The sequence below is a fragment of the Athene noctua genome, chromosome 3 (genome assembly GCF_965140245.1).
Source record: "Athene noctua chromosome 3, bAthNoc1.hap1.1, whole genome shotgun sequence".
NCBI lineage: Eukaryota > Metazoa > Chordata > Aves > Strigiformes > Strigidae > Athene > Athene noctua.
Genome location: NC_134039.1, coordinates 6677494 through 6690275, shown reverse-complemented (window position 1 = coordinate 6690275; position 12782 = coordinate 6677494). Strand labels below are relative to the sequence as shown.

At 45.2% G+C, this 12782-nt stretch overlaps 1 protein-coding gene across 3 annotated transcripts; it reads left to right on the top strand.

The window, feature by feature from the left end:
* Nucleotides 1-751: 751 nt before the first annotated feature.
* Nucleotides 752-10333, top strand: KCNA1 (potassium voltage-gated channel subfamily A member 1). Of its 3 annotated transcripts, XM_074901835.1 has the most exons (3): nt 752-1001; nt 1758-3117; nt 8324-10333. In XM_074901835.1, exons 2-3 carry the CDS (start codon nt 2242-2244, stop codon nt 8327-8329), a joined length of 882 nt encoding a protein of 293 aa, XP_074757936.1. In that variant the 5' UTR covers nt 752-1001; nt 1758-2241; the 3' UTR covers nt 8330-10333. The 3 variants fall into 3 exon arrangements, with proteins under 3 accessions (XP_074757936.1, XP_074757934.1, XP_074757933.1); XM_074901833.1 differs by lacking the exon at nt 8324-10333 and having other exon boundaries at nt 1761-7072; XM_074901832.1 differs by lacking the exon at nt 8324-10333 and having other exon boundaries at nt 1758-7072.
* Nucleotides 10334-12782: the final 2449 nt, after the last annotated feature.

The following is a 12782-nucleotide window of genomic DNA, read 5'->3' as shown; positions in this document are numbered from 1 at the left end:
CGCGCACCTGCCCGGGCCGCTTGTGCACCCCCTTTTCCCCGGGGGAGCCGCCCGCTGCCCCCAGCCCCGCTGCCCGCCGCCGTGTCCCGGCCGCGGGAGGGGGAAACCGGGACCGGGACTTGGGGGGGGGGGGAGGACCGGAGGTGGGAGTGGGGGGCTCGGGGCAGCCGCCTGCATTGCGTCGGGGGCGCGGCGGTGAGGGCGGCCGGCCCGGGGGGGCAACGAGCCTCCCCCCCCCCCCCCTCCCATCCCCTCCTTTCCCCTCCTCCCGCCGGTCCCGTCCCCCGCCCTCCCGCTCCCCCCGAGCTGCACCAAACAGCTCTCAGGTTTCTGCTGATACCGCAGCGTCGAGAAATGGCTCGAGTTTGCTCCTTGCTCTTATGCATTCAGCAGCCCTCTGGCTCCTGCCACACGCGTCCAGCTCCTGCCTCCTCCTCCTCCTCCTCCTCCTCCTCCTCCTCCTCCTGCTCCTCCTGCTGCTGCTGCTGCTGCCGCCGGGACGAGCCAAGACCGACCCCGGGGATGCGGCTGCAGGACTGCGGCTCCCTCCCATCTCCCCCGCCGCCGCTGCCCAGCGCCCGGCTCCTTTGCCAGCTGTCCTAGGAGCACAGGGGAGCCAGCAGCTATCTAGGACTCCTCGATTTTATTTCCTAACTCGAGCCTTTTGAAAAAAAGGTACTTTGCACTCTTCCCCCCCCCCTACCCCCCCCACCCCCCACTGCGGTTCTCGGCAGAAACTAATTAAACCCACTCGCCCTTGGTGCAGCCTAAGACAGTGTATGAATATTTCAGTGTCTCGCAGGCAGCCCTGTAAAGCGATCGCTGTATTATTAAGAGGGGCGCAAGAAGAAGAAGAGGAGGAGGAGGAGGAGGAGGAGGAGGGTTGAGTTTGCCGCTGCGGTTTTTGTTTTGGTTTGGTTTTTTTGGATGCTGCTGCAAGGCGACTTGACGCATTCCGGCACTGGCTCCTACTCCTAACCAGCGCATCTCACTCGGAGCAGGTAAGGAAAAGCCCCTTCTCTTCCCCCCGCCCCCGTGCTGTTGGACTCTATTTTGGACAGTTTGGGTCTGGGATGACGAGCTCCCTCCCCTCGTCTCTCTCTCTCTCTCTCTCTCAGTTGTCTTTAGCTGCCGCAAAGCAAGAGAGGAGATGCTTTGCTCTCCCTCCCCTAGTCTACACACCCCCAGTTGGTGTGATGAAGTTGTCGGTGCTCAACTAAGTCTCCACCGCCTGTGAAGTGGTGGGGGACCCCTTCTCGCAGGGGCTGACCCCGCTGAAGTTGCCTGGGAAGCCCTCTCGATGCTCTCAGGGCACTGCGGGGTCCACATCGGCCCTGTGTGCCGTGGAGGCCCCGGTGCGTGTCCGGGGATGTGTGGGAACGCGCAGGGCTCCGCATGTGCTGCCGGAGTGGGCAGAGCGGGATGTTCTTGCTGGTGTCAAAGCCAATCCATTGCGCCTGAGCGTGTGAGTGTTGTGGGGCTTGGGGGCTGGTTTATTATATTTCTCTCCTCCCTGGCAGCCTCCATCCTGCAAGTGAGCTTTATGCCTTCAAAAGCAGAGTGTCTCCATCCCTCCCTCCCCAGCGCACAAGAGTAGAGGACCGGGGCAGTGTGGGGGGGGGCGAAGGCGATGGAAATTTGCTGAGTTGGCATTGCAAGGACTCGCCTCCCAGCCGCCCCGTGATTGATTTATTTATCTATTTATTTATTTATTTGTGTGTGTGTGTGTGTGTGTGTGTGTGTGGTAACCGTGACAGCAGCCGCGGCGATGGTCGAGTCGGCGAGAAAAGTGGACGGATCGAGTTAAAGGCAAAAGGAGACGGCTGGGGAGGGGACCCCAGCCTGGGGGTCCACTCCATAAGACCTTCAGCCTCCCAGCTTGGGGGACAGGACCCCTCACCTTACCTGCCCTCTTCCCCCCCTAAAGGTACTTCTTCCCTCTTTCTTCACCCCTCCCATCATCCCTGATGCCTCTCCCTTCGTTCCACCTCTGCCTTCCCCTGTTGGATATTTCCATCCTTTAGGCTTCTCGCCCACCCCTTCCTCAAGCTCTCCCTCCCGACTCATCATCCTTCCCTGCAGACTCCGAGCCTTCCCCCCCCCTCCCCCCCTCCTCCCCTCCTCCCCCTCCCCTGAACTGCCCTGGGGCTCTCTGCTCTCCTCCATCCTCCTGCCCCCTCTCAAGTCCCTCTCCCTCGCTTCTCCTCCCCTGCCCCTGGGTCCCCCTTCCCGTGTGCCACCATGACAGTGATGGCTGGAGAGAACATGGATGAGACTTCTGCACTACCTGGCCACCCCCAGGATAGCTACCAGCCCGCTGCCCACGACGACCATGAGTGCTGTGAGCGCGTAGTGATAAACATTGCTGGACTACGCTTTGAGACGCAGCTGAAGACCTTAGCCCAGTTCCCCAACACTCTGCTGGGGAACCCCAAGAAGCGCATGCGGTACTTTGACCCCTTGCGCAATGAGTACTTCTTTGACCGGAATCGGCCCAGCTTCGATGCCATCCTCTACTACTATCAGTCTGGGGGGCGGCTGCGCCGGCCGGTCAATGTACCCTTGGACATGTTCTCTGAGGAGATCAAATTTTATGAGTTGGGTGAGGAGGCCATGGAGAAGTTCCGGGAAGATGAAGGATTCATCAAAGATGAGGAGAGACCCTTGCCGGAGGGGGAGTACCAGCGCCAAGTATGGCTCCTCTTTGAATACCCAGAGAGCTCTGGGCCTGCAAGGGTCATTGCAATAGTCTCCGTCATGGTGATCCTCATCTCCATCGTGATCTTCTGCCTAGAGACATTACCCGAGCTGAAGGAGGACAAGGAGTACACAGTGCATCGCACTGACAACACCACCCAGGTCTACAAATCCAACATCTTCACAGATCCCTTCTTTGTTGTGGAGACCCTGTGCATCATCTGGTTCTCCTTTGAGCTGGTGGTGCGCTTCTTTGCTTGCCCCAGCAAGACTGAATTCTTCAAGAACATCATGAACTTCATTGACATTGTGGCCATCATCCCTTACTTCATCACCCTGGGCACCGAGATGGCCGAGCGGGAGGGGACTCAGAAAGGAGAGCAGGCCACCTCCTTGGCCATCCTGAGAGTCATCAGACTGGTAAGAGTCTTTCGAATCTTCAAACTCTCCCGGCACTCTAAGGGCCTCCAGATTTTGGGACAGACCCTCAAAGCAAGTATGAGAGAGCTAGGTTTACTAATCTTCTTCCTCTTCATTGGGGTGATCTTGTTCTCTAGTGCGGTATATTTTGCTGAGGCTGAAGAACCTGAGTCTCATTTCACAAGTATCCCTGATGCTTTCTGGTGGGCGGTGGTATCCATGACCACTGTGGGCTATGGTGACATGTACCCTGTGACAATTGGAGGCAAAATCGTAGGCTCCTTGTGTGCCATCGCTGGTGTGCTGACAATTGCCCTGCCTGTACCTGTCATCGTGTCCAACTTCAACTACTTCTACCACCGAGAAACAGAAGGGGAAGAACAGGCTCAGTTACTTCACGTTAGCTCCCCTAATTTAGCATCTGACAGTGATCTCAGTCGCCGCAGCTCCTCCACAATCAGCAAATCTGAGTACATGGAAATCGAAGAGGATATGAATAATAGCATAGACAATTTTAGAGAGGCTAATCTCAGAACTGGCAACTGCACTGTAGCCAACCAAAACTGCGTTAATAAAAGCAAGCTGCTGACTGATGTGTAAACAAAAAAACCAAAATCCCCACTCACAGCTTGAAGACTTTAGTGACACAGTCACACTTTGTAGATGCTTTACTGATAGTCTTTGAATGCTTTATTTACCTCGTAAATGCATTGTTGCATTGCGAATTTTTGCTCAGCGATAAAGAAGCTTCCAGGATCCATGAAAGATAAGATTTTGTTTATTTTTAATGAGCATTTTCCACCTGGTAAATGATAACCATTTGAACTAGTTTAGTTTTAAGCTGTGACGCTAGACCTAAACTTTTCCTCTCCCATCTCCCTTTATTTTTTGGATGAAGTTAACTTAAAACTAAGCAAGACAGTTTTAAGAGCTATAAAGCATATGCATGGATTTCAGTAAAAATATTCTGCAAAACTGCACAGTTGCAAGAAAGTGCATCAGATAATAATAATAATAATAATAATAAAAAAAAAAGATTAGCAAAAACCTGCAGCAAGCATTTGCCGTGGTTTTTATGAAGGAGCACCAATTTTCCTTCCACCCCCTATGTGAAAGATTACATACTTCCAATCTACAGATCCACACAGCACCTTATTAAAAAACATACTTAAGCCTGGTCTCTTTTGCTGTCCATAGAAGAACTATTGTAAAAGGAAAATAACAAACAAAACTGAAGACAAAACATCTGCAATGCTGCTAAGTTCTCTTACATGCAGATGATTTAAACACACTTTTCCTTTTCCCTGTCCAGAACTGGATACAAAACTTTAAGCCCCTCTGTTGCAAGATAGCACAATGGAGTTTAATATAAGCATGTTTGAATTTGATACTATTTATTTTATAATCGCATGCCTGAAACGTTACCTCAGACAATAGCGGATAAGCTTTCGTTTGAACTGAATCTTCTAAAAATAGGTCCTTTATCTTTTTTTTTCTTTTCTTTTTTCTTTTCTTTTTTTTGATTTGCATTCACCAGAAGTGCACTCCTTAATTTATTAAATCGTTGACTAGTAATTTAAAGTACTGTATTTAAGTGCGTATGTTAGTCAAATGGGAACAATAACTTTTGGAGAACAAAGCATGTTCAAATATTCAGCATTATGGCCTATTTGATTAAGGTGTAACTTGAATTAATTAATGCATGAATTCAATAATAATAATAATAATGATAATGATAATAACAATAAAAACAAAATTAAAAAAAGTGCTTGATAGACCAAGGGCCTGAACGAACTGATTAGAGAAACCTGGTTGTTTTCCTGCATTGCTCAGGGAAATGCGTTGGCTTTTGTCCAGGTGTTGTCGGAAAGGAACATATCCCATCCCTTAAAGGGGAAGCTATATGGAAAATTAAGAAGTCGAGTTATATATAGCAACACCTAAAACCTAGTATCCTTTATAGTTGAAAGGTGCAGATGCATGCTTTTTGGTGCATTCTCAGAATGTAAATGAAACTTATCTATTATATGCATCCAAATTGCAGCAGCTGGTTTCTTTTGCAGTCATTAGTTGATTCCCCTAAAACTCACCGAAGAGACTCAACAGATTGATTTAGATAGTTGCGCAGTGCCTTTATCTTACATCCCCTAAATTGCTGAAAGTGCCTCCAGGAACTGAGCTGATCAGACAGCGAAGGAAAGGGCAAGGCACCAACACACTGTCAGGAGAGTTCTGTGCTGCCTCCGGGCACAGCACAGGAGTGGGTAGAGAAAGAAAGAAAAAGAAAGAAAGAAAGAAAAAGGGCAAGTGTGAGTGAGAGGGATGCAGAAGAGGCGGGCAGAGACCACCAGCGCCCATGGGATACCTTCCTTCCCCAGCCAGTCCGATGCTGCAGGGCTCAGCATTTGCTTCTGCCAAATATCTCATGGTTGTGTTTATGCAAGACTTCGAGTTTCCCTAGGTTGTTTATAGAGGCATCGCTGCCATCGTTGTATCTGCCCACCCTTTCCCTGTGAGATGGCTTTTTGGCAGCCTGTTCCAGCATGGCAGGACGCAGGAGGAACTAGGGACCAGTATGAACTGTGGCATCGCCCTGTCAGGCAACCCGGCTGCGGGGCTGTGCTTTTCTTTCCCTTGGATTCCCCAGCGAGTAGGTAGGAGAGGATTTCCAGTGCCCTCCCACCCCTGCCTCCCCCATCCCTTTTTGGCAGTCTGTCAGATCTTAAATCCTATCACAGATCCTTTGAGCCATATTTTTCTTTCTGGCCCCTAACCTTACACTATTTCCACCATCGTCTGGTGAGGGAAGCAACACTAGGAGAAGGTATCTTCTGCAATATGCCAGCCTTGACTGCTAGGCCCCGGAAGATAATAACCTTTGATGTGAACTAATGTAGGCACTAATCTTTATTTTTTAAATGGACAAAGTTGAGGATCTTCATTCTGCACTTAGCATGTGGCCAACTGCTGTTGAACACTTCTCCTCCCACATTGTACAGATCCTTTCTCCCCCTATCTTTCTGATATGTGTATATATGTGTATAAATATATATATATTTGTGTCTGCACATGTGTGTCACACACCTATGCAGACACATGTATATATAAAATCAAGGCACTTAGAGTTAAAAAAACAACCCTAACTCTGCAGTTACGCACAAGCCTGACCTGCCAGGTTTCTAGAAAGACTTGACTTTTATTTCTCACTGTGTGGCTTCTGTGAATCTTAACGATGAGAAAACGATCCAGAACTGAGGGAGCTCTAACTCCTGCAAGAAATGCAAAGTATCTGATAAAACAGGGCATTACATCCTCTAGGTAGATATCGTAAAGCTTCCTTCCTGTCCCCTGCTCATGCCCCTGCCCATCATACACCTCTCTCCCCGTTAAATTCTGGTGGTCCTGATCTTCCCAAACTCTTGAATCCAAGAGTGTGACTTCTCATGTCAAAATAGACTTGAATGCTGCACTCAGCTTATAAAACAACCAACTGACTAAACTAAACAGCAATAATCAATTCAGTGCTGTGGGACTGATGATCGGAAAGTAGCATCTAGGAGATGAGGCCTCACTTCAGTAACTTAACTTCTGCCACAGCTGGGTATGCACACCTTAGTTTAATGAGCAGAATGATAATCATTCTGCATGTGTAAAGAGAAAAGTGCTGCATGCAGCGATTCTTCTTTGTCAGGAGACTGGGATGGATCGTTAGGACTTGGGGTGGTTTGGGGAGCCTGAATATTGTTTTGTCCATTTATAGCTCACTGCAAAGGATCTCAATACATACGGAGTACAGGAATTAACCTCATCTAGCATAGGCATGTGTTTTCGACAAGTTTGACACACAAAAAAATAACCACAAAAGAGAAAGCTCTTACTCCCTTTACACAGGAGTGCTGAAATGTCTTTGTGGGCCTGAAGGTGCACTTAACAAACTGCCTGTTCTTACCAGTAAGCATCCTTTTCTTTCTTTCTTCCTTTCCTTTTTTTTTTTCTTTTTTTTTTTTCCCTCCCCCTCTTGGCATATGTTTCTTTTTGCCACACATGAGCTCTATGAGGTTGTTTATGTCAGTGAAAGAGGACTGGAGATGAGCTGATGGCCAATTTAGTGCATCTCTGAAAGTCAAGAGACCTTCACTCATTTGGTAGGGACCTCCCAGAAGCGATGCCCATGTTATGCTGGACAGAGAAACCAGTATATACGGTGATCTTGGGCTGTAGTTTGATGAAGCAAGGCAGCTATTCCAGCATAAGGAGTCACTACCCAAGCCTCCTTTACCAGCCACTGCTCTATGCCTATGTGTCCTTCTTAGTTGCCCCCATACAGCTTTTTCTTCACCCACTCAGGGAAGGGAATGAGGGATCTTACCTGGTTTGAGCAAGGCAGCAGTGCACTGCAGTGCAGAGGCAGGAATGAAGTGGAGAGGCAGTGGGCAGGAATCCCATAGGCTGGTATCGCTGCCAAAATTCCCCATCTGGTCCTACCATACTTAGCTATAGAGCACTAGTGAACAGGCAGAGGAGCAAGGGGGAGAGTGAAAATGGAAGGCTCTGTACTCCCTTCCTTCACAGAACTGAGAAGTTGCCGCCACACTGCCAAGAGCTCCAATCCTCTGTGTGGCAACTCCAGCAGAGGCAATGAACTGGATTTACTTGTCTTCACGAGGAAGTTAGCATGCAGTAAGCCAGGGTGTGAGTTCACAGCATCCTAGAAAACCCATGCAGATTCCCTGCATGGAGCCTCTTAAGCCTTATCTCCATTGGGGAAATCAGGAAAGCTAATCCGAATTAATGAAAGGTGTGCATTTAAAGTAGATTTGTTAGACTGCATTGAAGCCCAGCATGGACATTCTGTTGCAGTATAAAAGCAACCTTAATCTGATTTGGAGACATTTTTTTTTTTGGAAGGAAAGTAAGCTGAATTGAATTAAGGCTGCTTTAATTCTGAACACAATGGGGCTTAATGCAGTCTACCTCATCTGCCTCACAAGTTCATTCAGATGGATAAGCCTTTAGTAATCATTAAATGTAATGGAACTGACACTACTTTGCAGGGGGTGGCTGGGCAGAGTGTGGCCGTGTGCTGCAAAACTCTCAGAATGTGAGTGCTGGAAATTCACAGCCTGGCTTACTGAGGGCTAACATGTTGATCCTGGCAACAATTCTAGTGATTTCCTTCCTTTGTTCCTGGTTTACACATTTGCAGGTGTGAGGAGAATCAATCTTGCTGCCTTCTGGGAAGTTGGCAATGATCATGGCCTAAGGAAATTAATTTCCACTTACAAAGTCTCTAACTGTGCACGTGCTTAACCTGATGTACTGGTGATCACGTGGACAAGCACTTGAAAGACAGTACGAAGCACTTGAGACAGGACAAAATTCAGCAAAAGTCCTTGTTTTCATCAGTGATTTTGCCCAACTAGAGACTTCAGGGATCAGACCCTTCTTAGCAAATCAGCTGGGTATCATTTATTAGAGGCTGAAGTGGCCCAAATCAACAGTTGGAGCAGTGTCAACTTTTACTGACAGATTTTTTACTAAGGGACGATTGTTTCCATTAGTCAGAAGTACAGAAAGTTTGTTTCTCTTATGAGAGAGCCTAAGCCCAAGTGTAACGTAAAAACCTGCTTATTTTTAAGTGTAAGGAACTGAGGGCAAGTTTCACTTTTCCATAGTTCACACTCGGACGGTGCAGTTTCTTACATGCACATGTATTAACTGAAATAAAATGAGCACTAGGACAGAAACATCTGTGTTTTGTTATAAAAAGGTGGAAAGTTGTATCCTAGAGTAAGATCTTCTGCATACATATGTAACATATGGAGAGAATATATTCCCTTCCAGATATTAGCAGGATAACTGTTTTTAGAGGGGTGCCATTCTGGATTAATTAATTTCCCCTAATGTGAAGAAGAGGGAAGTACTGCAGCTTTTCCAGGAACGGTCTGATCCTGTAGGTTTTCAGCAGCCTGATGCCACTGATCGTCACCATAATGTCAGACTCGCAGGAATGCAGAACCAGCTCCAAAGTGTGATTTACCCTCCCCAGCCACAGAGCTGGACGGAACTGGAAAGCTGTCCTTGCAATTGGACAACATGGCAAGTTTGTTCCAGACCTGCCTATCGCAAGTCTGAAACAGGCTCCTTTTCTGAGATGCTTTAACCAGAGCCCTACATTTCAATTTTGGTTGGACTTATTTCAGGCTGAGTTTCTTTTTCTGTTTTCTGTTGTTCTGGCTTTACTTAATCAGGTGTAGAGAATTTATTTTTCCTGAAATGCTTATCAAGTATTCTTAAAGGTGTCAGTATTTGTATCTGCAAAAATGAAACTTCAGGGTGTTCTACTGTTTCACTCAGAACAGGTGAACTTGCCACCGGTGAGGTCAACAATTTATGCTGTCAAGGCATAGCATGCTTTGATATTTTCAAAGGAAATAAAATGAAACTGAGGTCTTAACTGAAATTTGTCTCAAAGTATCTGTTAATATCTATGTAATTCTGTATATTTCACCTGTTCACAGGCTCTAGCAAATGTCACTACAAGTTATAAAAAAAAAAAAAAATCATCTTCCATTTCTAGTTTCTATAATAAAATGAAGACGTTGCATTCAGTTCCTTTAGGTGCATCAGTCTTTGATCCATGTTATTGTTTCAGTGACATTTCTATAATGTAATTGGGATCAAATGTATATTTTACTTTTGTACAAAAGTAAAAATGATATTTTTATGACTAAATTCAGCAAACCCTTACCTATAACGTGCTAAGATGAAATCTTTTTTTTTCCTTTCCTTTACATGTAAACCATTGTTTCTGCAGTATGTCAGTTTGAAATGAATAAATAACAGCTGTCACTAGAACTGTTTGCGACCTCTCAGACATACCTCTGATTTTGAAGATCAGATATTACCGATGTGAAATATATAAACTGAATAGTCTCCATATGAAAGTGCACCATCAGGGCAACAAACCATTTAAGCTGACACAGCTGTACTTACTTCCACCATTTACAAATCGCTTACACTTTGGGTCAAGTATGTACTTCATTGTCACATTACAGCTCATTTTACTTCCAGTAGTGAAATCGGTTGACTTTTACCATTTTTAGAACATCTAATGTTATGAGTTCTTGAACTATTTGAAATGCATAGTTTTCATCTATGCAATTTTACCTGCTTCTGTACTTGTTCATCTGTTCATACTTGGCATCAATTAAAGATAATTTTTAAGGATCTTACCCAGGATTATTCTGTCTGGTTATTTTCTGGAGTCTGGTTTCTCTGCTGTCACTACCGGCCAGTTCTATCTGAAATGAATGGTTGCTTCATTGATGGTTTTCTTATTGAATGGTATAATAAATGGCAATGTAGTGAGTGGGAAATGTGACTGTGGGCTTTGAGAGGCTTGTAAATGTCAACTCGAGCTTTACAGTACAATTAATCCAAGGGTTTAGCTTCCATAGGCTTTGGATCTAGCCTTGAGCGAGTAATGTTCTGGGGCCGAACTCCGCTGCCTTCACTGCTGAGACGGCACTCTGTTCCACCAAAACCAGTGGAAATAAGAGTAAGCCTACTGATTGTGTTCTCCAAAGGCTTGTGGGTATCAATTAACATGTGATGCCTACGTTCCTGAATCCGAACCCCTGCCTCTAGTATTAACATATAAGTGCTGACCTGAAATCAGGTTTCAAAGAACTCTGACTGATGATGGGTTTTGGTTTGGGTTGAATGTCAGCAATACAAACTGACTTGGTCTTGTTTTCTGTTGAAAATGGTTTGTTTTTTCAAGGTGTGTTTCATGCCGCCTGGTCTTATACAGGCATGCTTGACACGTCTCAGTATTGTGTTATATATAAAGAAAGCAATGAGAGAAATTCTAATTGTTTTACGTCAAAGGTATTGTGTGTTAGAAGTCCGTCTAAAAAGACTGCCAGATCTTTCTGTAGAGAGGTGCAGTTTGTAACAGTGAGATGCATACATGGTAGTGCTGATTACATATGGTGAAATGAAGTGAAAATACCCTAACCTTATACGAGGCAGAACATTTTGTGTGGCCTGTTATGTGATTTAATTTACTTATTTGTTTTGCTTTCTTGGTCAAGAAAAGCTTTCGTCAATGAAATACTCGTTCGTCAATAGCTTCAAGTATATTTAGTCGGTCTTATTGAATCTCACTTACAAATTGACAAAAAATTGTTTTGTTGACCTGACAGTAAGGATTTGCAGTTATCAGTCTTAAATGGGTCTAGTCCAAGTCATTTGCTGTTAGCTGCTCTGTGGTGCTGTTCTTAAATCAATGAGGTACTCATGTCCATGCCTGGCTTCAAGAGTGTCATCATTGAGTTTTGTTGGGTTTTTTGGCCCTAGGTGTGTCTAAAGTCTCATCACCTCTTTTTTCTTTTCTGTGTAAAAAAAAAAAAACACGAAATGCTTGTTTATCACCTCTACAGTATCAATCTTCTCCCTTTTGTCCTTAGCAAAAAACTCTTGTTGCATTGTTTGGATCAAATTGTAATATTGCTGCGTAACCTGTTTTCCTGAATCTACAATTCACTTGCCGTATAACCCGCTCCTGTATCCCTCTGCTAGCTTCCTCCCTTCTTGGCCACACTTCATCTTGTGAAATACTACCCCCAGATCCGCCGCTGCTGAGGTCCTTCATGGTCTGTCTCATCATACCTGTCATGGAGCTAGCTCAAAAAGCTGCTTTCTCTTAGGACTGGGAATGCCAATTCCTGTATCACAAATATATTTTTTTTTTTTTGAAGGAAAACCTTGCCTGTTTCTATCTGTGTTGCCTCCTCTGCGTGGAAAACGCTCCTGCTAGATTCCTTTGGCCATGCTGATAACAAGATAATATCTCATACTTTATGAGTCCTCATCTTTCCCACAGCCTGTGCAGTCACTGTACCCCTTGGTATATCCTGTACTGAGATACTTGCTGTGAGGTGATTAATTTGCTAAGTGGAGGTTTTCAAGCAGAACTATGTGCATTCAGGACTAGGTCCTAGGACATGGTTTTTGTGGTTTTTTTCCCTCTAAAATGACTCAATTAAAAATACAAAATCAACATTGCGTACTGGGTTAGTTGAGTCTCTGGGTTAATTTCTTACTTAATCTCAAAAGTAAATAGATGTGTGGGTTTTATTCCCCCAAAATGCAAATCCTCCTATCTTGTCTTTTATGCTTCATCAATTGCAAAAAAATTGTGTATTGAGTTCCTCTTTTGGTTACCCCAAGCCACCTCCTTACCTTGTAGGTTTTCTCTGAAGCAACCTACACTGAGGAAAAAAATTGTGGCTGTGCAGTATGTAAATTAGATAACAGACATGTTGATGATCCGTGGAATAAGCTCCTCTTTCTTCTTCAGCTGCACTGACGCTCAGGTTATAAGGGAAGCAGAGACTAATTCAGCACTTCTGATACAGAGAGGGAGAGAGAGTCCCTTCATAACAAGGTGCTCTTTTTATCTGTTACCTTCTTTATGTAACATTGATAATTTCAACATGAATTTGATTTATCTAATACGCTTGGAATTTACTCATCTTACATGTACTGTTTGATTAATGGATACAAAATAGTTGCTTTATGGAAACATATGAACTTCAGGTGTATGTACTCCCTTGCCATGCAGAAACCAGGCATTTATACTTCAATGAATAACAATC